Source organism: Phascolarctos cinereus, unplaced genomic scaffold (assembly GCF_003287225.1).
Source record: "Phascolarctos cinereus isolate Bilbo 61053 unplaced genomic scaffold, phaCin_HiC Scaffold_4;HRSCAF=312, whole genome shotgun sequence".
Taxonomy (NCBI): Eukaryota; Metazoa; Chordata; class Mammalia; order Diprotodontia; family Phascolarctidae; genus Phascolarctos; species Phascolarctos cinereus.
Genome location: NW_027555847.1, coordinates 501279049 through 501305911, shown reverse-complemented (window position 1 = coordinate 501305911; position 26863 = coordinate 501279049). Strand labels below are relative to the sequence as shown.

At 37.3% G+C, this 26863-nt stretch overlaps 1 protein-coding gene across 6 annotated transcripts in view; it reads right to left on the bottom strand.

The window, feature by feature from the left end:
- OSBPL1A (oxysterol binding protein like 1A) overlaps positions 1–26863 on the bottom strand; it is a 286161-nt gene that overhangs the window by 23580 nt on the left and 235718 nt on the right. For 5 of the 6 annotated variants that reach the window (XM_078153459.1, XM_020968688.2, XM_078153458.1 and 2 more), the window contains 2 exons: positions 13879–13954; positions 1429–1563 (listed from right to left, as the gene is read on the bottom strand). In XM_078153459.1, coding sequence (XP_078009585.1) covers positions 1429–1563; positions 13879–13954 — 211 coding nt within the window. Of the gene's footprint in view, positions 1–1428; positions 1564–13878; positions 13955–15768; positions 15830–26863 lie in introns of those variants that run through there. The other variant, XM_078153461.1, reaches the window with a different exon arrangement.

The following is a 26863-nucleotide window of genomic DNA, read 5'->3' as shown; positions in this document are numbered from 1 at the left end:
AATGTTTTTATTCACATCATTGCATTCACTGCTGTGAAGGAGAGTCCGTGGAAGTCTTGGCAGTGTGGGGAGGAGTTGAGGGGTACATCTAGTAAAATTTGGGGAATGCTACTGATGTATCCTGATAATGTCAATGATTTTGGTTCAAAGGACATGTAGTTTAATTCCTCTGTTTTTATTTTCTTAAAAAAAAAAAGAATCAGATTTAGAACTCTAAAGGATCTTAGAAAGTTATTCAGTCCAACCCCTTCATTTTTACAGATAAGGAAAGAGAAGCACAGCGCCAGGTCAAAGGTCCCACAAACAATAATGACAGAGCTGGGATCTGAACGTGGGTCCTCTAACTCCAAATCTAAGGCTCTTCTCAATACACCATATCCTTCAAGGCATCCTGAGAAATTACTAGCTTTAACCAATGAGGCAACTCAGATTCACCTAATAAATTATGATTATATATTCAGCTTTTGATTATCCAAGGACAGATTATGTGATATAGTAGATCCTGAGATAATTTTCTTCATTGTTAGCTATTTAACTCCACATGTGCAACTTCATCTACTACAGGACAGATAAAAGAAGGGAGTGTCCAGATATGCTAGACCAGGGGTGGGGAATCTGTGGCCTCGAGGCCACATGTAGCCCTCTAGGTCCTCAAGTGTGGATCTTTGACTAAATCCAAACTTCACAGAACAAACCCCCTTGATGAAATGATTTGTTCTGTAAAACTTGGACTCAGTCAAAAGGCTGCACCTGAGAACCTAGAAGGCCACATGTGGCCTCAAGGCTGCAGGTTCCCCACCCCTGTGCTAGACAGTCAGCAGCTTCAAAAAGATATTTAGTTAGGGAAGGTACAAACTAATGGATGCCCTTTAAAGTTCCTCTTATTTACCCTAGTCAAAACACAAATCTTATTCATATTGTGCTACTCTAAATTAGTTTATATTCTGGAAAGAACCATTTCCTGAATTGCAATTATGCACCTGGTTTCATTTCCCAAAACAGACCAAACTGCGAATCCAAAATAGCAGTGAGGCGGAAGTATGTATCTCCTTATATACTTTTATTGTGACTGAATGTTCTATCAGTGGCTACTAATACACTCAGTGGTTATATTAGAGGTGTCTATGACTGTGCTTCCGTTCTTAAAATCATGCATGCATTATCATAAGTACTTCACCAAAAGAGAAATGAACATATATAGTAGTTTACATTGCTCCTTGTAGAGCATATTCCCAGTGCCAGGCACAGTTTATGGCACAGACCAGGTGCTAAAAAAAAAACTGTTGACTGGCTGTTGACAGCTCCAGAATCAGTTTTTTTTCAAACATTTTCTTTCTGTTTTGTAAACTATTTCTAACAGAATGCACTTAATATGCTTTGAGGACACGGAACCAACACAAATCAACATACTTATCAATAATTACATACTTGCATCCTTTCAACTGCATCAGAAAGTGCACTGGCCTTGTGGATGAGGTACGTATGTTCCATATATTCAGTTAGTCTCTGTAGGAAGCTCAAGGGTTCATTAAATATAACTGGCATCGTGATTTTGGACAGCTCCTATTTAATTACAAGATTTAAAAGTTAGGTTTTGTACATTCTCTCTAAGTTTTGGATCTCCCCCCATACCTAGCATAACACTTTGCACATAACAGGAACTTAATAAATGTTTGTTTACTGAAATAATGAAGATTACTACTGAACTAGAAAAATTACTATCATGGTTAAGAGTGCTGAGTACAAGGACCACAATTTTTAGAGTATTTTAAGCTATGAGCAATAAAATGCTGGGCAGATGATGGAAACTTAGCAAAAATGTATTGATGATCAAACTGGTCTGTTTAACTTGAATACTCTCAGGTCCTAGTGAGCCCAAGATAAATCCCTGGCACACATACTCCTCACTTAACCAGTATAACCAGTGAAAAGCTATGAAAAAGGGCAGTGCAAAGATAGTTTCTACGTAAAGCAGGAATATCTCATCGGTTCCCAACTCTACAAAGCACTTCATGTATGTTATCTCATTTGGGAGGGGAGAGACTTGACACAGGGAGGTCAATTACAAGGCTCCTATGATAGTCCAGACTAGAGGGTCTAAAGTAGGGTGGTGCAATGAGAGTACAAAGAAGAGAGCAGATATCAAAGGTATGGAGACAGAATCAAGAATTCGAAATTGATGGGATACAGAGATGAAAGTGAAAAATTGATGACGACTCTGAGATTGCGACTCCTGGGTGACTTAAAGGACGGTGGTGCCCTCAACTCAAATAAGGAAGTTACAAATAAGGAAGTGGAGAGTTTAAGGGAAAGATAATGAGTTCTGTTTTGAACATGTTAAGTTTGAGATGCCATAGTCTAATTCAAAATGTCCAAAAGTTGGTGATGGGAGACTAACGCTCAGGAGAGAGACTTGGGCTATACAGAGATGTGGAAGTCTGCTACATAAAGATATTAACTGAACCCACGGGCACTGATAAACTCATCAGGAGGGAATAGAGTGAATAAATACAACGCCCAAGACAAAGTCTTGGGATGAACCATGAATAGAGACATAGATGTGTATGATCTTCCAAAAAGGACACCGAGGAAATCTTGGAAAATAAGAGAATAAGAAGAGAGCAGTAAATTCTAATTACTCCCTGGCACCAAATGATACTTAATAAATCTCTGTTGCATAAATATGTGTATTTTATTTTTGATTAGTTCATGCCCTAATTGTCCAAAACGAAATGGGTATAAAATGTTTTGTAAAGTTAAATTTGAAATGCTATACAAATTTCAGCTCTTAACATAACATTCATTTGTATTGTTTGCTGTTATTTTCTATGTATTAGTCTTTTGTCTCCTTAACTATATTTTATATTCCTTATGGAGTCTTACCCTTCTTCTTTATCCCAGTCAAGCCACAGCAAGTGGTGAACACATAATAGGTACAAAGTAACTTGCATTGAGTGCAAAGTAAAAATCTTCCATGATAATTACTGTGCTTCTAAACCTCATAACCCAGCACTACAAAATTATTACACAGATTGGTGGGGTAAAAAAATTAGGGAGAAGTTCTCTGTTCCCAACATTACCGAATCTACGCTATGTTATGGTGCAGAAACCTCTTCCGATGCATAAAAGAACTGGATGGAAAAGGAGAGGTAGTATAAAGGAAGATGAGTATGACTAGAGGCTCAGGAACTGGCCTAAATCTAAATTCTGGGCTGCTGAACAAAGTTTTGTATCCTCCTGTCATATTACTTCACCAGAAGTACACTTGTCCAGCACCTTGGAGAGGTACCTCTTTTCATATACTGTCTACTGTCTAGAAAGTAACTGTACTTATTCTGAGTACAGGAATTCAAAAAGAGAATGAGATAAAATAACAGCTGCTACTGCTTCTCACAGTAGTCAGGAAGGATCCTATCAAACTCCTTTTGGTGTTTCAGTGTGGCCAGATGGATGGATATTCTGTGCAGAATCCACAAAACCTGAGGCAATAGGGACTGTTACTAAAATAGCTACCCACGGCCGAATCACAGCTGCTCTCTGACCAAGAAGTTACGTAAGCAATTTAATTTTTAGTTCATGTCTTTTGCACTTTTTTTCCCACTCACACCTCATTTTGTACAAGTAAAATGCATTTACACACTTGAAATTAAATTTCAGGAAGGAGAACAGTAATTATCTAGAAAACATATTTTGTCTTTTTTTTTTTTCTTCTGGAAAACCCTGCATGGCAGAATGCTTATATATATATTTAATTCAGTACTGTGTTAATTGACTGGGGAATTGAATAGACTGTATTAATGGTAGAAAATAAGAGACTGGAGGAAGAAGAAAAGGAAACCAAGGAAGATAGAGTATTTCAGCATGTACTCTTCCTTAACCAGGGTGGCTCAGGTTGGAATATTTTCGTTAAATGTATTTAATTCCCAGCCCTGAAACTTTCTTTCTCAGAGACCATTTGGGTTCATCCATTTTATTCGACAGGCGAGGAAATGGAGGCTGACAGAGGTTCAGTGACTTGTCTGAGAGCACAAAGATATAGCCTACAGCAGAAAGAGGATTTAAACCCATGTCATCTCATTTCAAATCTCGTGCTCTTTCTATGACACCATAGTGTTACTTTGCCACTGATGAATCCTGGGCTCTTTCAATTCCACTTCACTAAAATTACAGCAGGCAGAGCATGTTTTTGAAGACAAAAGAGAGTAAGATCATGTGTTCAATCCTGGGTAAACAGCATGCAAGGCAGAATGATCAGGGTAATAAAGGAACTAGAAATAATGTTACGAGGATGAGCTGGAGAAACTTGGAATATTGTTTAGTTGGAGGAGACTTCATTAATTGTCTTCCAGTATTTGGAGGGCTATCATGTAAAAAAAGATATTAACCTGGTTTTACTTGGCCTCAGGGTACAGAACTGAGAGGCAGAAGAATCACTGAAGATAAAATGGATAATTCTGATTGTATGAGATTGAAAAGCTTCTGTACTAACAAAATCAATGTAGATAAAATCAGACAGAAAAAATTAAATGGAGGAAAAAAATCTGGGCAGCAAGTTTCTCTAATAAAGATATGATATTCAAGATATATAGGAAAATCATTCAATTTACAATCAAAAGAATCATTCCCCAATAGATACATACACAAAATATATGAATTGGGATAAAGAAAATAGTGACAGTGAAACAAAAGGAAAGAAGAGAAAAGAAGAGAAAAGAAAAAAGAAAAAAGAAAAGAAAAGAAAAGAAGAGAAAAGAAAGGTGAATCACTTAAGCATGTAAAAATGCACAGAAAAGAAGAAAGTACAGAGGTTGACAGAGGCAAGCAGTACAGTTTGGAAAAGAAGATACTAAATTTTATTATTTACTTAAAAACCAAACTGTACATAACAGATTTTGTGGTTTCAAATTGCAATCTTTTTCTCTCTTTGTTCATGGAAATGTTCCTGTTTGTTGGGGTTTCTCAAGTTCAAAGTAACAAAAAGAAAACTATTTAAAAAAAATCAAACAGATAAGGGCACTTATTTCATTTCATCTCAACTGGTCTGCAGTTTTTTTCTTCTTTTATCTAAACTTAGTTCTGAATATCAAAAAGTCTATTTTTCTTCAACAGGGTTGTTACTATTTATCCTTTGATCTCTAAGAAGATCATGACATCAGGGAGGTGATGCCATGATATTCAAGTGAATTAGATTTAAGTGAGGGAGGGATATGCAAAGTCACCAGCCTCACTTTCTCCTCCTGAGCCATCTGAGTCCAGTAGTCAGATACAGATCAGGATGACTGGAGATGGTCCAGCATTCAAGCTAAGGTCTTTAACAGGTCTCAGTTTGTCTGAGGCAACACCCATTCACTGATTATAGAAAACTCATTAACATACAACTAGGTCTTATTTTCACTTTCAAATATAGTTATACTTAAAACAACATCTTGGGAATTCAGATATCTAACACATTTTTGTCCTGATTTTATGTAATATGATCTACATTTCAATTAGCAAACACTTCTATATTCATCCTCAAACATTTCTAATAATAGGGAAGCAATAATGGATATTGTAAGGTTCAAGTTTGAAAAGAAACATGAACCAATATGTTCCTTTATCATACGGAGCTTCAATCAACAGAATTAAATATTCACATCAGACAGTTCCATCTTATGACCCAGCTGAAAGCCAAGGTTTAAATTTATCCATGCAAATTAATAACAACTAATGATGAAACTGAAGAAATTCTTAATTGCAACTGCTTGTCAGCTGATAAATTAAGAGTGGGGAGGAAATTCCAGAAAGAGGAGACTTTTTTATTCTCTTGAGTACTGTTAGATCATTTTAAACAACCTGAGGGTAGGTCAAAATTTGGCTCCACCCCCCTCCCCAAAAAGCAAAACATTTTATGAATTAAAACATTTTACTTGAACAGCTATATATTAAAGAATAAAATTTTTTGAGAACAGTAATTTTTTTTGTCTTTGTAGTCTCAGCATCTAGCATAGTGACTGACATAGTGGGCACTTAAATAACTGCAGAATGAATCAATATGTCAATAATAACCAAATCTCTGAGAGAAAATAAACTCAAATTAAGGCTAGCTTTACTGGTGCCATAACAATATGTGACCTAACGCATGTTAATCAAGTTCTTAGTGCAAATGATGAAAAATAAACATTTGACTCTGTCCCTTGGCTAAGCTATCCTTGAGCTGCCCATCCCACCATAGCCTTCTGGTTCACATAGCATAGCCTAAGGGGAATGTAATAAGTGGGTCTGGGGAAAAGGTCTATGATTTAATCTACAGGTGTAGGTGCAGTATTTGTGAGAATAGATATTTACAGTATGCCAAGTAAGAGGAAACCATGAAGGAGAGGTAAGAGGAGAAAAGTAAAAAACAAAACAAAACAAAACAAAGAACCATGGCACTATCAGATTACCAAACTATTCAGCAAAGGAATAACATGATAAAGAAATACGGCACAAAGGTTACAAGCTATTATTAAGATTTCTGTTTTACTGCAATGATTGCAAAGCTGTCTTAGAGAACAGACAATCAGATTTTCTGGGAGATTTAAAACTGGATTCCATTTTATTAAAAAAAAAGTACATTACTTAAATATTATACAATCCAACTTTAAGGCAAAGAAAGCCCCAATTAGGCTGAGGAAGTTTTTCCCAAAATAGGGAGAGAGTAGGAAAAAAGGATGCAACTGGATTTGGGGTTTCTTGGCCTTCTCAGAGCTAGAGTTGTTCGCTTGTTTTTCACATTTGGCAGGCACCTTGGTGGAGTCAAAAGAACAACTGATTTGTATTTTGAAGACTTGGGTTGGAATTCTGGATCTGCTACCCATGACCTTGGGCAAATCACTTACCTCCTCTAGAGTTCAGAGCTCAGTATTCTCTGAAAAATGAAAGTTTTGGATTAGAGCCTATGGTTCTAACTTTATTCTCCCTCTCCCTGATTACATACACGTGGTCAATCAAAATATATTTCCACACTGGCCATGTCCAAAAAAAATTTGTCCTATTCTGTATTGGGTCCTTTACTTTAAATGTGTACAGTGTTGAGTCCTTTAGCATAATGCTGATAAGAGTTCCAAGACATTATGTGGACACATTTATATACTGTAACTTGTTCTTTCATTCCCCAGTTGATGGGCAGTCCTGCAGATTTCAATTCTTTCCTCCCTCAAAAAGAGCTATAAATATTTTTGTACATCCTTAGAGCTTGTTTTGCTTAGGACTAATCCCTCCTTTAATCTATCCTCCCTCTAATTCCTGCTGCCCATTCTCCCTCCCTTTTCCCTGCTGAGTAAAATGTATTTCTGCCATTTCTGTATTTTTCAACTGCATGTGTATTTATACATATTTTTGACCAGTTCAATCCAAATGCCAGCTACTCCTCCCCACTCTATCTTCCTTGTTTGGACATCTAATTGAGCTCCCTGATTATGTAAGATAATTTCCCCTAATCTTCATTTCACTTCTTCCTGCCCCCACCCAGTGTATTCCTCTTCCTTTCTTTTTTCATTCTTCTCTTAAGATCACCAAGAAGTAACAGAACCACTCCCGAGCCTTGTGTAATCTGACTCCCTATATGGCCTCTGATCATCATCGTTAATAGGGTTCAGAAGGCTCATGTATCATCTCTCTATGTTCCACTGTCAGCGGTTTATACCTTTTTAGTCCTTTATTATTCTTCATTCCTGTCTCCTTTTATGTTTCTCTTCACTCCTATGTTGGAACTTCAAATTTTCTACACAGCTCTGGTCTTTTCATCAGGAAAGCTTGGAAGTCCTCTATTTCATTAAGGATTCATTTTTTGCTTTCTGGCATACTGTATTCCAAGCTCTCTGCTTCTTTATAGAGGTGGCTATTAAAGCATATGCTTTTGACATGGTAGTTTGTCATTACTTGAATTTTTCTTTCTGGCTGCTTAAAATATTTTTTTCTTTGTCTAGAAGCACTGGATTTTGGCTACCACATTCTTGGCAGTTTTCCACTTGAGGTTCTTTCAGTAGGTGATTGTGGATTCCTTCTATTTCTACTCTGCCCTCCAGTTCTAGGAGATCTGAGAAGATTTCTTGAAATAAATTATACAGGCTTTTTTGGCGGGCCTGCTGTTCAGATAGTCCAGTGATTCTTCATTTTTTTCTCCTCAATCTATTTTCCAGGTTAGTTGTTTTTTGCTATGAAATGCCTCAGTTTTTATTTTTTCAGTCTTTTGACTGTGCTTTAATATTTATGTTGCCTCACAGATTCACTGGCTTCCATTTGGTCTATTCTAATTTTCAGAAAGTTTGTTTTGGTTGGGTAAGGTTTTGTACCTCTTGCGTCACACAGCCGATTCCCTTTCCAGTTCTCTCTTCCATAGTTCTTTCTTTCTTTTGGTGGGGCAATTGGGGTTAAGGGACTTGCCCACAGTCACACAGCTCGTGAGTGTTATATGTCTGAGGCTGGATTTGAACTCAGGTCCTCCTGAATCCAGGGCTGGTGCTCTATCCACTGCGCCACCTAGCTGCCCCTATAGCTTTTATTTCTTTTCTAATTTCTTCTTAAACTGCATTATTATTATTAAAAAAAATTTTTTTTCAAAACTTTTTTTAACCTCTTGCTTCATCTCTTCCAGGCATTCTAGCTGAGATTATGCCCAAACTGTCTTTTTCTCTGAGAATTTGCTTATAGATATTTTAGAGACATTCTCTTCTTCTGGGTTTGTGTCTTGCGATGACCTGCCACCACTACAACTCATTAGAGTGGATTCCTTTTGGTTTGTTCAGTGTTCTAGCCTCCTTCCAGACTTCAGACCCTCTATTAGGGCTGCGGCTCTACCATTCTTCTAGAGGGAGGGTCCAGGTGGCTCCTGTTGCTACTTTCTTAGTGTACTGAATGTTGTATAACTCCAGGATCCCAGGGACAGGCTGGGAACCTGCAAGCTTTCAAAGCTTCCACAGGGGTCTGATCCAGGGTGAAGTCTAACTGATGTCTCCTGCACCTCCCTGCGACTGCCACTGCCACTGCCACTCCCTCTGCCCTTTTCCAAACTCTGTAAGTTCTGATCTGGGTTTGTGTATGAGCAAGAATGGACTGCTACTGGACTCAGTCCCTAAATGCCAGCTGAAAAACTAGTTTGGAATGGAAGAATTTATAGGCTCCCCTTTGGTCTGAGGTTTTTGTCTTGGTTATTCTTCAGGATTAATTAAATGCTGGAACATCATTCCTTGGGTACCCTTTTCAATCCTCTCTGGATCTGTGACTTGGAACGGGGTAGTGGGTAACAAAGCTGACAAGACTGTGCCTGTCCCGGTGCCCAAGAATGCGTCTGGGACCTCTTCTTATCCTGGTGCACAGTTTCTCCCTGGGCATCGGAGTGATCACACCTGGGTGCTCTTGGCCTGACCCCTCCCCAGTGCCCTCAGACCGCCCAGTCTGCCTCCTTATGATGAACTGGATGGAACAAATTACTCACAGTAACTTTTTCCGGATTTCCCCATCAAGATTCTGTCTAGTACGTTTTTTAGATCTGTTTAGCAGGAGGGGAGTTTGCTTCCTACCCCTGTTCTATCTTGGTACCCTCCCCATGATCCTAATTTGGAATAAAGTATAGGGACGTCCAGTTTTAGAAGATGGGGTTGGAAGTCAGAGATGATAAAACTGTACATTTTCAGACAGAATCAGAAATTAGCCATTAAATCTATCCTACCTGTCGATAGGACAAAAAAGTACCTAAGTGATTCTAAATATAAAAGAATCTGTTCTGATTTTTTTGAGCCTACATAACTCCATTCTAATACTCTGTTCATGAGACATAGACCATTGCAAACACTTGGAGCTAGCTATGACAATGAGTAAAGAGTGAAGCAAGAGTAAAAAAATCAATCATATCTTTTGATTCAGCACTTTGATCATTACAATCCCCCATCCAAAAAGCATAGAAAGAAAAAAAGACTCAATTTGTACACAAAAATTTATAACTACTCTTTTAAAACAGCAAAAACAAAATCTTTAAAACCACTTATATACCCAACTATTGGAAATGGTTGGATAAATTATGGCTTATTAATGTACTGGACTGGTGGGGGTAAGCAGTGAGATTAAGAATGAGCACATCACTGGGGCAACTGTTCTGCAAGGGTTGCCTGGGGACACTAAGAAGTAACTTGCCCAAGGCCACATGGCTAGCATGTGCCCAAGGTGGGACTTGAGTTCAAGCCTTAACACTTCTGATGAAAAGCAATAAATAGAAAGTATTTAAGAAAATATAGAAAGATCTATATGAAGTGATACAAAGCAAAATTACTAGTGATTGAATTGTGTACCTACTGATTTGTTTTTGTTGTTCTTTTTTAAACTCAAATCTAAAATCCCCCTTGGGTTTAAATTATAGGTAGCTAGACTGGACTCTTGGCAAGTCACATGCCAGTTTCTTCCTGTAAAATGAGGGAGTGAGACCAGATGACCTTTGAGGTCCCTTCCAGTTATATATCTATGATTTTGTTACCAATTTAAGAAATGGCTTTATGAAGCCCAGAAGATAAGGCCAAGGGGTAGACTATATGCAGAAAAAGGAAAGGAGGTTAGCTACCAAGGTTGTTAATTTTTGTAATAAGTTTATAAAAGTGGTTAGGGAGGGAAAATGTTTGGAAATCCTGCAAAAGGGGTCTTAAAAACTGGAGTTTTAAAATTTCACAAAAACACATATAACCCTATAATTTTTGGATAACTTTCCTTTTCCCTTCTTCCTTTCTTTGCTTTCTTCCATAAACCTGACTTGTAGATAGAGCTATTCTTCCAGTTTCTGTTTGTTTTTTTGTGGGGGCAGGGAGTAAGGGGGCAGAAAGAGCTGGGAGGTAAGGAAATTTAATCCACTCGAAAATAATCTCTTAAGAAACAAAAAGTACACTATACTTTACCCCCAGTTACAAAACTCATACTTGTCTTTCAAAACACATGTTACTTAAGACCCTGTGGTCTAATCCTCAAACATGCAGATAATGAGCTCCAGGCCCTTCCCTATTTCAGTGATCTGGTGTCTTTTCTGACTGTAAGACACAGGAACACACCAGAGGGTGCCAACAGCACAAAATTGGCATTTCTAGGGAAGCCTGACAGCGTTTCCAATCAAACCACATTAATGAATGTTTTCTACAACTCTTGAGTTCTGTAGTTTGCTCAACAAAAGAACACACCCCAATCTGCACTTCCTCTGCAGCTCTGTTTTCCCTTAGCAAATTCTGAGAATTAGTGGTATCTTTCAAAGTACTATGAAGATAGTCAAATATCAAATAACTTTCCATCTTTTCAGATACTGGCTCATCTAAATTTAGACAAGATTTCTGCTATTTAGACACAGACCCAAAGATGTTTTTGGCCACTAACATAAGGAAATAGATGCCAGCACAATAAAGCTGGCACTTAGTGGAGCAGAAAAAGAAAGGAGAAGCATTTGTACAAAGGCCAGAAGAACTTGCAAGTGAATACAAAGATTTTTGGGGGTGAAAGTACAGAACATGTTTGGAATTTCAAACTAAGCCTTTGATCAGGTAAAAGAATTTAATGAAGTATGTTATCCATTTTTATCAACCAGAATTTTCAACTGCCAGCAGATTAACATTTATGATAAATGCCTAATTTCTCTAAGATGATACATGATCCTCTTTAAACATGAAGGAATTTTGTTTTTATTTTATCAGATAAATGGGAAGGTTAGTAGATACTCCTGCAGGGCCCAGGAATAGTGGGATAAAAATAACAAAAATATCACAACTTCAAATTTAGAATCATATTTCTAAAGGTAATGTGGGAACCAATGAAGAAGTATGCTAGGCAGACTCAAAATGCAAAACAAAATATACATTTTTGGACACTGTTTGATAATACATATTTATTATAAGGGTTTGGGATTCCTTTTTTCCCCCCTCTATGGCAGGTGGCAAGATTGGAAAGAAAATGGGGTTAGGAATAATGTTGCCAAAACAAAAAGAAGCGGGGCATTAAAGTATTTTTTTTGTGCACAGAAGAGAAGAAAAGGAAATCCAGAAGGAAACACAGACAAACAGAGTGGCTTTGAAAGTTACATGTCAAATTAATCACACTCTTAAAGGGAAAAGCAAATTGTATGTAATTATGATTTATAGTTTTATGCAAAATCCTTTTTTTCTGAGCAATGTCCTATGCATATTTCAGAAGTTGTATGACCATGTTATACTCCTAGTTTAAGATGAGGATGGCATTTTATACAAAATACAAATCATGTAAAAAATGACATTTTAAAACTATGGGAAGGTAACTGGTATTATCTTATGTATCTTCTCAAAATTTTTTGTACATAGTTGAGGAGAAGAGGCTCAGTTGCTGATGATCTTTGGGAGCTAAATTTAATATTTTCAAATTAAAATTCAATTCAACAAACATATATTAAGTGCCTACTATATGCCAGGCATTATGATAGGCAAGGATAAAAATACAAAATTTGAACAGTTCCTTTCTTCAAGGAGCTCACATTTTAATAGGGAGAGGAGATAAAATATGCACAAAGATAAGTAAACAGAAAGTCATTTGAGGGAGAAGAGTGCATCACCAGCCAACAGAATCAAAGGATGCTTCATAGAGGAGGTGGATGTGACTTAAGCTATTAGGAAGAAAAGGATCCTGAGAGGATGATTAATGGAAGTGAATTCCACGCATGAAGACTCATGGAGGAGTAGGAGTTGGAATGATAAGTATGGAGAACATTTAGTCCTATAGAGTCCAATGGGATAGGAATATAGAGTTCCTGAAGGGACTAGAAAGATGGGTGGGGCTAGATTATAGAGGACTTAAATATCAGGCTGAGAAATTTATATTTCAATGCCTGTGAAAGCTCTCGGAATCATGTTATCCCATATAAAGATAGAGGGGACAAAGTAGAAAATTGTCAAAAATGGTCAATACCCAAAAGGGCCTCAAAAACAGAGAATAAAGTTAAGAGGTAGCCATTATCTTCTAGTAGAAAGGAAAGTTTCAATACTTCCTTCAGGTTGAAACCTGAGCATAAAACTGTTTAACCAAAAAGGTGAATCCCAGTCAGGAGCAGATTCTTTGAAAACTCTAATACTCATATGTTAAAACAAAACAAAACAAAGCAAAACGATCACACTTGCTAGACAGAAATGATTCAAATTGGGTGTTGAAGGGAAAGGATGGGAAATTTAAAAGTATTATAATATGGGAGATAGGACCTGTATGCTCAGTCAAATCTGAATACATGTTAAAACAATAATATATTTTGCTATAATAACTGGCAAAGGGGATAGTGTCAGAGAAACCTGGGAAGACTTATTTAAACAGATACAGAGTGAAGTAAGTAGAACCAGGAGAACAATTTATGCAATAACAGCATGGCACAGACAAGCAATGTGAAAGACTTTAGAACTCTGATCCATACAATGACCAACCATGATTCCAGAGGACTGATGATAAACATAATACTCTGCTCTAGACATAGACCTAATGGACTCACGGTTTAGAATAAGACATTTCTATTTTGGATGTGGCTAAAGTGGGACTTGTTTTGCTTGACTGTGCACATTCGTTAAAAGGGTTTTCTCCTTTATTTCTTGTTTGTCTGTTTGTTTTCTGATGGGAGAGCGTGGTGTGTGAGAAAATGAGAAGAAGAGAAAATAGATTTCCTTTCATTGAAAAAAACTTTAATTAAAAAAATAAAGGCAATATGGTTTAAAAATTGTTCTAGCATAGCATATACTAGAATTTCCTTTTCTGTAACCATCTCCATACATTTGAATTTCACCATGCTAGTCCTATATGTTTGTGTAAATTTTTGAATAACTCAAAAAGTTATACGAACACAATTTTACCTTATACTCTTACATAATTGATTTGTTTATTTACCATTCCAATGCATTTTCTAAGGATGCTCCAGATACTGAAGTCATTTCTGGAAAACATAGGAGAGGGCAAGCTTGTTCTGGGAAAAGAAACAAAAACAGAGATTGCATTTCAATGCTAGTAACTTAAGGAAAGAAAGCCCAGGGTTATTTATGGCAGTATTGTATTCAGCCAGATGCAGAGAGACAGGAAGAATGAGCAGCTGGAGCTTTGCCACAGGTCAAGCAAATGGGAGGCTGTCCCCTGTATTTCACTGTTATTTTGGGCACCTTTTGGGGTTTCTAAGGAGAACAGTTAACTGCATAATCCTATCTCTTCAAGACTCTTTTAACCTTAGTCCTACTGGCCCATCTGTTCCACTCTGAGTATATTTGAACTATAACCCTTGTTTTGGAGTCTGCTGCAGGTGTTTTGCAGATTAAATATCTTCTATGACCTTTTTGGAACTTCAAAACTAAACTCCCTTGGACAAAGTAAGAGATAAGTATTCAATCCAACTTAATTCACCACAAACCATAAAGGTTCTAATATAGTCCATAGCATCTAAATAACTTGATTAGGCATTCTGTGCTGATAAATATCTTGGTCAAAAGGTCACCAATAAATCTTTTTATACAGGTCTAGAAAAATGTGAATTGAAAAGAGATAACAAAACTATAAAGGGAAATTATTAGGGCAAAGTATTACACACATTACTAATTCCTTTTAGAGTACAAATGTTAAAAAAAAAAACCCAGAACACTAGTTTGTTGACTTTAAAGCAAACAAAAGTTTACACCATATAAGAATCTTTATAATCATCTGACCTATAAAATTTTCCCATACTTAATTTTTAAATAGGAATATTCACTATAAATTTTAATGACAAATTCTTAACATTTTTCTATTAATAATTAATATACTCCAATGCTACTTCATCCAAAAAATCTGCTAGCTAATGACCACAGATGGTTTCTAAATGACACATTATCCAACTATCCAAGAACCAGCAATCTTCTGAGATATTAAAATGAGTCAGATAACAGGATAAAAATCTATTGCATAGTACTCTTTATTTCCATAATTACTGAAAAAGTACTAAATCGCTTACATTTACTATCCAATCTTGGTGCTGTAAATAAACTTATTTTATCTATAAAAAAGCCAAATCAGAAAAGTAAAATTTATGATCTCTAACAGATTCTGGAAAAATATTGGTTGCTGAATGCATATCAAAAGGTACTTTCAGGCCATCTCTTCTCCAAGCCTAAAATACAAGTGCTTTGCATTTTCAAAAAAAAAAAAAGACAGTTTTGGGGAAAAAAACAAAGTACAGAGTAATGAAAATTTATATTTGATGGACAGAAGCATCCAAGTTTTTCAAAGGATTAAGCTTTCAAAGTTACTGGACAGGAAACTGTATTTTTAAAAATCGTTCAGTACTGCAAGAAACAGTGAAAATTTAAAATAATTTTTAGATTTAGAAACCATTAAAGAATTAGTCTGCAGGTAATCTTGTCCAAGAACATTCTACTATTTTTATTTTCATGGCAACATAAGCTTATATTGTGTTTTACAAAAGAAGATCAATGCTTAACTTATCTAGAGGTCAGACTTCCAATAACCTTAATTATCCAGGACACAGCCACAAAACAGGAAGGGAAAAAAGCATTTGAGTAGCAAATGTTATCACAAAGCCCATGCACTTCATACGAAAGGTGAAGTCATCCTCAAGCTCTCACCAGGACACTCTCTTTAAAATAATTAAAAGCAGGAGGATACACACAGAGAGAACAACAGAAATGACGGCTTACAGCAATGGAAACAGACAGAACCAAAAAAAGGCAGACAGAAGAAATATAAAAGCATAGCAGTCTGGAGCCACTTGGTGTAGGGGCAAACAGCCATACACACCTCAACAGTTCCTAAGGACATCACTGTATTATGCAGCAGTATAACTGATGTTCATAATGATGTCTCTGAGTCATTAAAAAAAGGTTAAAATCAAGGAAATGAATATAACATATTTTAAAATTTTAATTAAAATGGTTAATATTTTTATAGAAACTTTCAACATGTAAACCAGTCATCTGGAGGTTCACTCGTGAAAAAAACTTCATATCCAACCAAGCCAAATTATTATAATATGAAACAGAATTAAAAGTAATCATTTGGATTTTCAGGTTATACACACACACACATATACACACACACACACACACACACACACACACACACACACATATGCATATATATTTAAATAAATTATTCCCTACTTCGTTGGAATATACTTAAGAGCCTCAGGTTCTAAGCTCTTCTTTTTCTATCCCTAGACAAGAAACATCCTAAAAGAACTAGGAGTGAGATGTCCTGGTTCAATTAACCAAACATATTAATTATATTAAGTAAGGATTGTACAATAGTACAAGAATTAGTTTGAAAGTGAAAAAAATCGGTGAACCAGTTTTGTTTTGGTTTTTTTTTGACGGATTCTTTTCAATCTGTTAGTTAACATGTCATCATCCCGCCCGGCTCGCCTCCCCCTCCCCCTCCTGTTCCCAGGATTATACACACATAGCCTGTCTCAAAGTGAATCTGCCTTAGTTTGCAAACGTGTATATCCAACTTTGTACAGTTCTCCCCCACTTTGAAAAGAGTCAACGATGTAAGTCTTTAGCCAGCCGATGACAAAACAAAAATCAAGACAAAACAAACAAATTTTTAAATCCTGTTAATTTAATCAACTGGATTAGTGGATAGTGGGCCTTCCCATGTCAGGAAGACCCCGCTTCAAGTCCTGCCTCTGACACACACCAGCTGTGGGATGCAAGGATAACACTAGTGCAGCCCTCTGAGTAAAAGGTAAGTTATGTATCACCACCAATAGCAGTTTTCACACTAAGAGTATCTATAGGTCCAGCACAAAATTAAAACAAACAAAAAAAAAACTTCCCTCCCTCAAAAAAATCTACCTCAAGCCCTAGTTAGTTTAGTTTGCAAAATCAAAACAGATTGGCATTAGAAACATTAGAGAAATAGTGGCTTTAACACTGTATGATGACACTGGAAGAGACCCCCTAATTTCTTCAAGGGTCTTTGGATTTACATTATCTTAAATACATTTTGGTTTAGGACAGTTTTGAATATGGCTTTAAGAATCATTGGGCTTTGAAACATTCACAGAATCACAGATGCTCTGAGCTTCAAGAAATCTGGGTCATTTAATCCAATTTATTCATGAAAAGGAATTCTTGTACATCAAGAAGTGGCCATCTAGTTTCCACCTTAAGACCTCTAGTTATCTATTCCAATCCAACCTAAGAAGTATTTATTAAGAGCTTAGGACGTGCATGTTAGGTACTAAGTATTAGAGTCACAAAGCCAAAAAAAGTCTTGTCCTCAAGGAGATTACATTCTCTTGGGGAGATAAGAGATGTAAACAGATAAATATATACCAATGACCAGAGGAGGAGGGAGTTAAACACTAAAAATTAGATTCTGACTATTAGCAGGATCACAAAAGGCTCTTCATAAGAGTGGTACAGGAATGAAGTCTTCCAGAAAGCTTGAGGCTCTAAGAGGAAGCATCAAAGGCAGCCTGTTCAAAGGCTCAGAGGCAGGAGATGGAGTGCAGAATTGAATGAAATGTAGAGTACAGAAAGTGAAGCCATATATAATAAGCATGGAAAAGTTGGCTACAGCCAGATTATGGAAAGTTAATCTAAGACACCTGCATTTTATCCTAGAAGTATTCAAGGTTTTCAGGCAAGTGAATGAAATGATCAAACTATATCTACTACATCAGCAAAAATAGAGCAGTCTGGAGACAGGGTAGCATGGCTGAGGGGAGACCACTAAGGAATTCTACTGAGGATATGTGGAGTCTGAGATACCTACAGTGCATCCACTGGAAAAGGGCCAATAAACAATTGGTGATAGGGGCTGGAGCACGAAGTCGTATGCGTAGAGATGAAAACTAAACCAATGGTTAAAACATTACTGAGAAAGGATACAGAAACTGAACAAAAGACCCAGGGGAAGATCCATAACTGTGGAGTGGATACCCCCCCATAGTCAAGCTGTTGCCAAGGCCTGTCAATTTCACCTTTGCAACATCTCTGGGCTGTGGAGGAGAAGATAAAACGGTGGTAACTAGAGTAGGAGGCTTTTAACAGAAGGTTGGCTACAAAAGGGAAGAGAAATTTAGGAAAATATCTTGAGGGGACAGAAGTTAAGGCTTTTTTTAAGGATGGGGAGATGTGGATGTGTTTGTAGGCACTAGGTGGGGAAAGCTTAAAGACCAGAAGAAGAGGGTGAAGGAAGAAGCTGCTAGACGAGGCAGAAAAGTAAGCGATCAGGGCACAAGCAGAGTGACTGGCCTTGTGATGAAAAAGAACTTCATTATCAGACACTAAAGCACAGAAAATGAGAATGGAGTATACTGTCAAGGGAATAACATAATGGACAGGGAGAAGGAACTTATAATGGATAGATTTTATTTTTGTCAAAAAAACTAATGAGGTAAATCTGCTGACACTGAAAGTACAGCCTGGAGAAGAATGAGACATGGCTGACATAGGCATCCTCCTTCAAAAAGGGTTCTGAAAGGAGCTGTCTAATTATAGGAAAAAGCTGAAGGGACAGAGGAAACTTCTAATGTGTAAATTCCAGGGCTATAGTGAGTTTCCAGGATGAAAGGGCTTCTGGTGCATGTGAGACAAAGTCTGAAGTTCAGTCTAGAGAGGAGCTAGAGTAGTTACTGGTTGATGTATGTGGAAAGAGTGAACCTCTCAAGTTCTAACAACAGAAGGAGGGTCTGTAAGTGGCAGGGAGAAGCAAGGAGTATATATGTATACCTCGTCATTTTCCTGGTCCAGTGTGTCCTGGTCCAGGGAAGGAGAATAAGAAGGGGCATATCCAGTACTAGAGAGGGCAGCCCACAGAGTAGACTGGAATATACGTTGTATAAGAGGAATAATATAGAATCAGATTGGAAAGATAGGTTGGAACTAACAAACCCTTTGTGGTAGTCACAGAAAACTATTGAGACTTCTTGATCAGAGTACGAGTAGCATGGTCATACCTGTGATTTAGGAATATAAGATTTGTTCTCCCCTCTTCCTTTACTTCTTCCACCTTGAAGGCCAAGTCAACATAAGTTTCCTTGGTCTTCTTCCCCATGGCAGCCACAACTGATTTCTCCTTCTTTAAATGTTTAATACCACTCTGCTATAGATAAAAGGAAGAGGAAGCACAATTGATTTGAAGTCAGAGGGCACAGGTTTGAATAATGGCTCCGTTCCTTACTTCCAGCATGAACTTGGATACATCACTTCTTTGAATCTTAGTTTCCTCATCTGTAAAATTAAGAGGCAAGACTGGAGCATCTCTAAGATCTCTCCCCACTCTAAATTCTTTTTGATTCCATGTGAACCATTCCTGAGCATGGAGGATTCATGTGATCAAAGAATTGTAGCTGCAGAACTGAAAGGGACTTCAGAAGCCATCTAGTTCAACCTCATAATTTACACACAAGGAAACAGGCCCAGAGAAGTTATGATTTGCCAAATATTACATACAATCATAAGGATCAGAGATATTCAAGTCAATAAGCATTTATTAAGCAATTTTTAATGTGCCAGGCATTGTACTAAGCACAAGGGATACAAACTGCCCCCCCAAACCATTCCTGTCTTCAAGGAGCTTACAATCTAGTGGGGGTACAAACAAGACATATACAGGATAAACTGGGGATAGCCTTAAAGGAAAGATACTAAGACTAAGAAAGACTGGGAAAGGCTTCTTACAGAAGGTAGAATTTAGGCTGAGATTTGAAAGCCAGGGAAGCCAAGAGGGAAAGAGTTCTAGGTATGGGAGGAAAAGCAATGAAGCTATAGAGTTGGGACATGGAGGATCTAATGTGAAGAAAACAGGGAGGCCAGAATCACTGGACTGCAGAGTACATGGAAGAGTATAAGGTTTAAGAAAACTGGAAGGGTAGGAAGTAGACAGGTTATAAAGGGCTGTGAACACCAGAGAATTTTATATCTGATCCCAGAGATAACATGGAACCACCGGAGTTTGTTTAATAGAGGAATGAAAGGGTAAGACTTATTCTTTAGGAAGATCCCTTTGACAGCTGAATAGAGAATGGATTGGAGTGGGGAAAGACTTGAGGTGGGAAGACTAAACAGAAGGCTAGAGCAAAGTCTAGGACTAAGGTGATAAGTGCCTACACCAGGTTTGTGGGACTGTCAGAAAAAAGGGGACACATTCGTGAGATGTTACAATGGCAGAATTGATGCGTCTTGGCCACAGATACATGTAAGGGATGGGACAGTGAGGGGCTGAGTATAATACCTACGTTGTAAGCCTGGAGACCTAGAAAAATGGTGTTATCCTTTACATTAACAGACAAATTAGGAAGAGGAGAGGGTTTAGGTGGAAATATAATGAGTTTACTTTTAGACATGTTGAGTTTAAGATGTCAATGGAACATCTAGTTTGAAATGTCTAATAGGCAACTTGGAGATGTGAGACTGGAGGTTGTTGGGAAAGAGTTTAGGGCTGAAAAGGTGGATTTGAATATGACAGCACTGAGATGATAATGAATTCATGGGTGCCGATGAGAACATCAAGTGAAGCAGTATAGAGGGAGAAGAGAAAATAGCTGGAGACAGAGCCCTTTGGGACAGCCATGATTATTAGGTATGACTTGTATAGAGATCCAGCAAAGAAGACTGAGGAAGAGGAGTCAAGTAGACAGGAGGAGAAGCAGGGGAGAGTACTGTAATGAAAAGCTAGAGAGAACAGACTATCAAGTAAAAGAGGGTAAATGACACTGTCAAAGGCTGCAGAGAGCTCAAGAAGGATGAGGATTAAAAAAAAGTTCACTAGATTTGGTAATTAGGAAACTTTGGAGAGAGCAATTTTGGTTGAATGATGAGGTTGGAAGGCACGTTTTAAAGAGGTAAGAAGAGAGTGAGATAAAAGGAAGCAGAAGCACCTATTATATACAGCCTTCTCAAGGAGTTGTTTAGTCACAAAGGGAGGAAAAATACTAGATGATACAAGATGGAGAGGTAAAGTGAGAGTTTTTTTGAGGGTGAGGGAGACATGGGCATGTTTGTAGGAAGCCAGAAAAAAAGGAAAGACAGTGAGTGAGTTGGGATGACAGAGGGAGCAAACTGCTAGAGTATAAGGCACGAAATGAAATCGTACGAGCATGTAGAAGAGTTTGCCTTTTCAGTGAAAAGGACCATGCTATTATGTGAGATTAGGGTAAAGAAAGACATAGTGGCAGAAGGCATCTGGGTGATAGGAGAGGAAGGGAGAAGAGGGAGATCTTGGAGAATGGTCTCACTATTTTCAGTAAAATATAAGGCAAAGTCCTCAGCCGAGAGGGTTACGGAAGAGGGATGAATTGGAGGTTTGAGAAAGAATGAAAAAGCCTGGTAAAGCCACGGTGAAGAGTTGGGTAGTGACTTAATCTGAGAGGTATAAGGTTTAAGGAAGGCATTTAAATCCTAGAATTTGACTTTTAAAAATTATTGCAAAATTATTGCAAATTATTGCAAAGATGAGGTCACCAAATGTATAGAAGGCAGTGGTAGCAGTGAGGGCCCAATTGAGGTCATATAACATAAATTTTCAGTGGACCAAGTCAGCTTCGCTTTGTGATTTTATCCAGCTTTATTCAGCAGGATGTAGGTAGGAGTGATCTAAAACTAAGGCTTGGCAAGGGAAGATTGGCCAAATGAAAAGGGTGCCAGGGAAGCAGGAGAAGAGGATGGTAGAGAGCTGAACTGGTTCACCTATGGGTGAAGATGAGGAAGAGAAGAGAGTATAGCTAGAACAAATGTGAAAGAACTGGGAAAAAGCTGAGGGGTCAAGAGGTCATGTTACAAACAAAGAACAGGGCTTAGGGTTTCAAGGCAGAGGGAGAAGTAATGACAACAGATTGTGATGAAATCAGGGAGTTCCAGAGTTCATGAATATTGAAGTGATGCATCTGAAAGTGATAGCAAGATCAAGGGTATGACCTTGTGTGGCTAAGTGGGATAGAGGAGTAAGTCATGTGAAATGACTAAGCTGAGAGGATGCTTCTGTGTGTGTGTGTGTGTGTGTGTGTGTGTGTCCCCTAATATGAGGGAAGTGAGGGCATTTTTCTACATAATGAAAATGATGTTAACATTTGAACCCAAATCCTATGATTTTTGATCTGCTGCTCTTTCTACTGTTTCACTGCCATTTTAACTTCCTCGAAAATTCATTAATTAGCTTTCTTTGATCTTGTCAGTTTGTTTTTTTTAGGTATAACACAACTTCTTTTCACAAAAAAAACCATAATGAATAGGGATCACAGGACAGTGACCAGCTGTGTAATTTCTTTTAGCTTAGTCTTCCCATCTGTCAAACAAACATATTACATACAATCTACTCCAGAGGGTTAATTTAACACTTGGAAAAAGAGAGCCAATGCCAATCAAAATTGCTTGGAAGTAAGTGCCCCATTTTAACTCACATATTTCACTCACATACATTCAAATATCTTCTTTAATATTATATGCATACATACATATAAACAACATGTGCAAGGATATATGTTTACATGCATGCTTTTATAAACTACAATCATTTTAGAAAACACTTTATCGAAGTGTTATTAAGTAAAAGAACATACAATGACATCCTGATCTATATGTTATCCATCAAATTAGCAGCCACTTTATCTTCTACTGTTTTACCTAGAAACATCTTTTTAAGAGTCATTCAACATCTCAGTAATTAAAAACAACAAACAACAGACTATACCTTACCACATTTGGTGACCTCATTTTTGCAATAATTTTTAAAAGTCAAATTCTAGGATTTAAGTGCCTTCCTTAAAAGAAAAACCTCTCCCACTAAAATTCCTAAACAATGTGAAAATGTTAAAAAAAAATTCTGTAAAAGCAACATAATCTTTGAATTATCTTTTAGGGTTAAAAAAAAAGGTTTCACCATAAAATAATAACTTTTGTTCCACTCACAAAATAATATCTGTATCTGGCTATAGGTTTCTATTTTTTTTTAAAATTCATTCATAGCTCTGGACTTTCTGTGACCTCTAAACATTTATATGCCTAGGAAGGTAAAGAGCAAAGAACATCCTCTTTAGCATCTAGATTTAAGCATCTCAGAGGGCCTCCTTACTCCCTTTTCTAAAAGAGGGACACTCTCCCCACCTTTCCCCAATACTGCTCATTAATTTCTGAATTAGCACATTCATTCCATACTCATAAGCATTTATGATATACAACCCACAGTGTTCAATATTGAGGGAATTTGTGTATTAAAGGGAAAATAGGCAAGTGTCCTTTAAAAAAAAACCCACCTATTTCAAAATGTTAATGAGGGTTTAAAAGAGTTAAGATATACATGAATGGAATATCTACACTAACAAAATCTTGGATCTTTGAAGTATTTAAGTGTGACACTGCTTTAAATACTGTCTTGCTTATATTAGTTGTTACTTTTATTTACTAGCATGAAGATCTTCCAGTGTTTTATAGAACTCCCCAGAGAAAAAACTCTACCAATTCAGATTAGCAACTGCTTCACAGTTTATAGTTATAGAGAATCGCTTCAATCATTGAGAGAGTAAATGAAAAAAATTACATGCCAAGGTCACAGAGCCAGGAGATGTTAGTCTTGGGACTTGAAGCCAAGTCTTCCTGACTCTAAGGCTGCTAGTTCTCTATGTTAACACTACTTCTCAGTATTAAAATATACTAGTCAAGAAATAAAATGAGATCTCAATAAAGCTCAACTGTTTTGAGATAACATTACCTAGATTTTAAAGTATAATAAGAAATTAATTAAAAGATCATTTCTTTCTTTCAGAAATGAAATAGTTGCTCTGCTGAGCTTACTCTCTGCTTGGGGGATAGAATATGTATAATCCTCCCCCTACTACACCTCCTCCTCCCCCAACCAGGCATATAAAATAAATTCTAGGTAATCTGAAAAGGTAACAATACTTTGAGCTGGGAGTATCAGGGAAGGCTTCATAGAAGAGGTAACACTTATATTAAGACTTGATGAAAGAGAAGCATTTTGAAAGGCTAAGATAAGGTTCATTATAGCCATGAAGGATGGTTTTTACAAAGAAGTAGAAGATGCAATATCAAATTCAGGTAATAGCTAGTAGTCTAGTCTGGCTAGAATACAGGACATGTAAAGGGGAGTAATCAGAAAATAGGCACACAGAAGACAAACTGGGAAAGATCTTAAATGCTAGCATATAAAGAATAAATGAATGCAAGTAGTTTGTATTTTTATTCATGAAACAATGAAGAGTCATTGAAGGTTTTTGACCACAGGAGTGATAAAGTCACTCTTAAGAAGATTATTTTGGCAGCTGTTTAAGAGGAGAGATTGGAGAAGGGAGAGACTGAAGACAAAAGAGAACAAAATCTAGTTATAATACACCAGGTGAGAAGTGGGAAGGTGGGTAGAGAGCAGAAGAACAGCACCCTACTCTCAATCTCTTCTAAAATGCATTAAGAAACTGTCTTTGTATTTTTATTATGCCTTAAAACTTGCTTTTTAAATGCAGTTAGTGTCAATACTTTTTCTAGAACTATGTCATAGAACTTTGCACTCATGTTTCACAGTGTAATTTTGATGGGGACATTTTTTACTTTTGCAGGGAAGAAATAAGAATAAGAGCTTCATTAAACCTGGCATTCATGTAATTAAAAATTAACTAGTAATTGATATTGGCAACTGATTGGATATAGGAAGGATAAAAAAGATGACTGATTTTACAACCCTTGGTGACTAAAACTGTAACACCTCAACAGATTTGAGAATTCTCAAATAAAGGTGAGTCTAGAGGAACAGAGCATGGTGAACAGGAAAGAATTCTGATTTAGAGTCAGAAGAGCTGGATTTGAATCCTTTCTTTGTCATTTGTAACCTGGGTCATCACCATGGAAAAGTCACTTGATGTTTCTGGGTCTTAGTTATTCCAGCTGGAAAAAAAGAGGGGGTGACCTAGATGATCTCTACAGGATCACTTCTATGAGTGTTACAAATTGCCTACTGAACATTTAACACCAGCTATCCTATAGGCATCTCAACTTCCACACGTCTAAAACACAAGTCATTATTCCCTTTATCTTGCTCAGGCTGAGACCTACCACAGCATTTGCTAGTCATCTCCATGTCTCATCATCTGTCCTCAAACTTCTACCTCTGACCTGGAACTCAGGCTCCCATCCTGAGCCTTTGGACTGCTGAGCAGCCAGGGTATGTTGTCGGGATACCACTTTCTCCCCACTATCTATCTACTCCATATCTTCTTCCCAAACCCTCAATTTCAAGCTCAACACATTTTTCCAACTCTAAACCAACACTACCATAACTGAAAAGGATGTGCCAATCAATTGCCCTATGACTCCCATAACTATTTCCTCTGAATTTCTTGTCCAAAACACTTGTCATTACTTGCCAGTATGTTGTTTTCCCCTAATAAGTAAGCTACCTGAAGAAGGTAAGATCTACCCTGCTTGCTTGCATTTGTATACTCAACATTTAGTATGGTGCTTTACACATAGTAAGCACTTAATATTCATTCATTCATTCACTTTTGCCCCCAAACCCCCAATTTCTCCCTAATTTCACTATTTCTGTCAAGGTACCACCAACCTCCCAGGCAACCAATGTTAGAAACCTGGGTGTCCTCCTTGGCTCCTCACTCTCTCACTCCACTTATCTAATCATTTGTTACCTTCTTTCTTCTTCTATACCACCATACTTGTTTATGCTTTCATCATCACTTGCCTGTACTGCAAAAAATAAAGCATTCTAATTGTTCTTTCTGACTCAATTCTCTCTTCTTTCTAATTTATCCTCCCCAGTTATCAAAACTCTCACCATGTCACTAATCTACTAAATAAGCTCCAATAGCTAGTTTCAATTACCTCTAAAATCAAATACAGATTTGCTAGTTTGTCATTTAAAGCTCTTTTATATCCTGGTCCTGGAAACTACCTTTCCAGCATTAATATACATTACCCTTCTTCACATATTCTATAGTCCGCTCAAACTGGTCTGCCTACAGTTCCTCAGAAACAATACTCCTCTTCTCTCTTTATGCCTTTTGTATTGGCTATCTATTCTCACATGCCAAAAAGTATCCTCTTCTCATTTCTACTTCTTAAATCTCTAGTTTCCTTTAAGACTTCGTTCACTGCCTTCTTCTTGGTTTCCTTTATAATCCTGTATTTTATTTTATGCATTTAAAAACATTACTCTGAGAAGGAGGTCCATAAACTTCATCAGACTGCCAACGAAGTAGACGACACAAAAAAGTTAAGAATCTCTGTACCATAGGAACTGTTTCCTGAACCCAGTAACTGCTAGTCCCTTCCCCTACCAAAAATTATCTTGTATTTAACTATGTATATATTTTCTGTATAACTATATATATCAGGTTATCCTCCCGACAGAAATATAAGCTCCTTTGTCTTTTTTTCCCCCTAGCACCCAGCACAGTGTTTGGCATATAACAGACACTTGATAAAATCTGACAAGTATGGAATAACTGAGTGCTATTCTGGACACAGGGAATTTGGGCTACAGTTTGGATGGCCTAGCCAGCATGAGTGTGCCCATCAAACACAAAAAATCTAAAAATTACACTAAAAGACTTCTGGGACATCCTGGGTATGCATACACACACACACATATTCACACACGTACACACACACATACACACTCACTCTTCTGTGTAAAGATAATTAAACCCATAGGAGGATGAGATCATCAAGGGAGACTGAAGAGAGAAGAAAAGGCAGCTCAGGATACTGACTTAGCTTTTCTCTTTCTATGAGGCTGAAATCTGAGTCTTAGGTATAGACACACCCTTCCCAGTATTACCAAATGCTCACAGAAACACACATCTGCTAGAACAACACAACAGGCACCTCCATAGGAAGAATGTTATAAATGGAACGAAAAG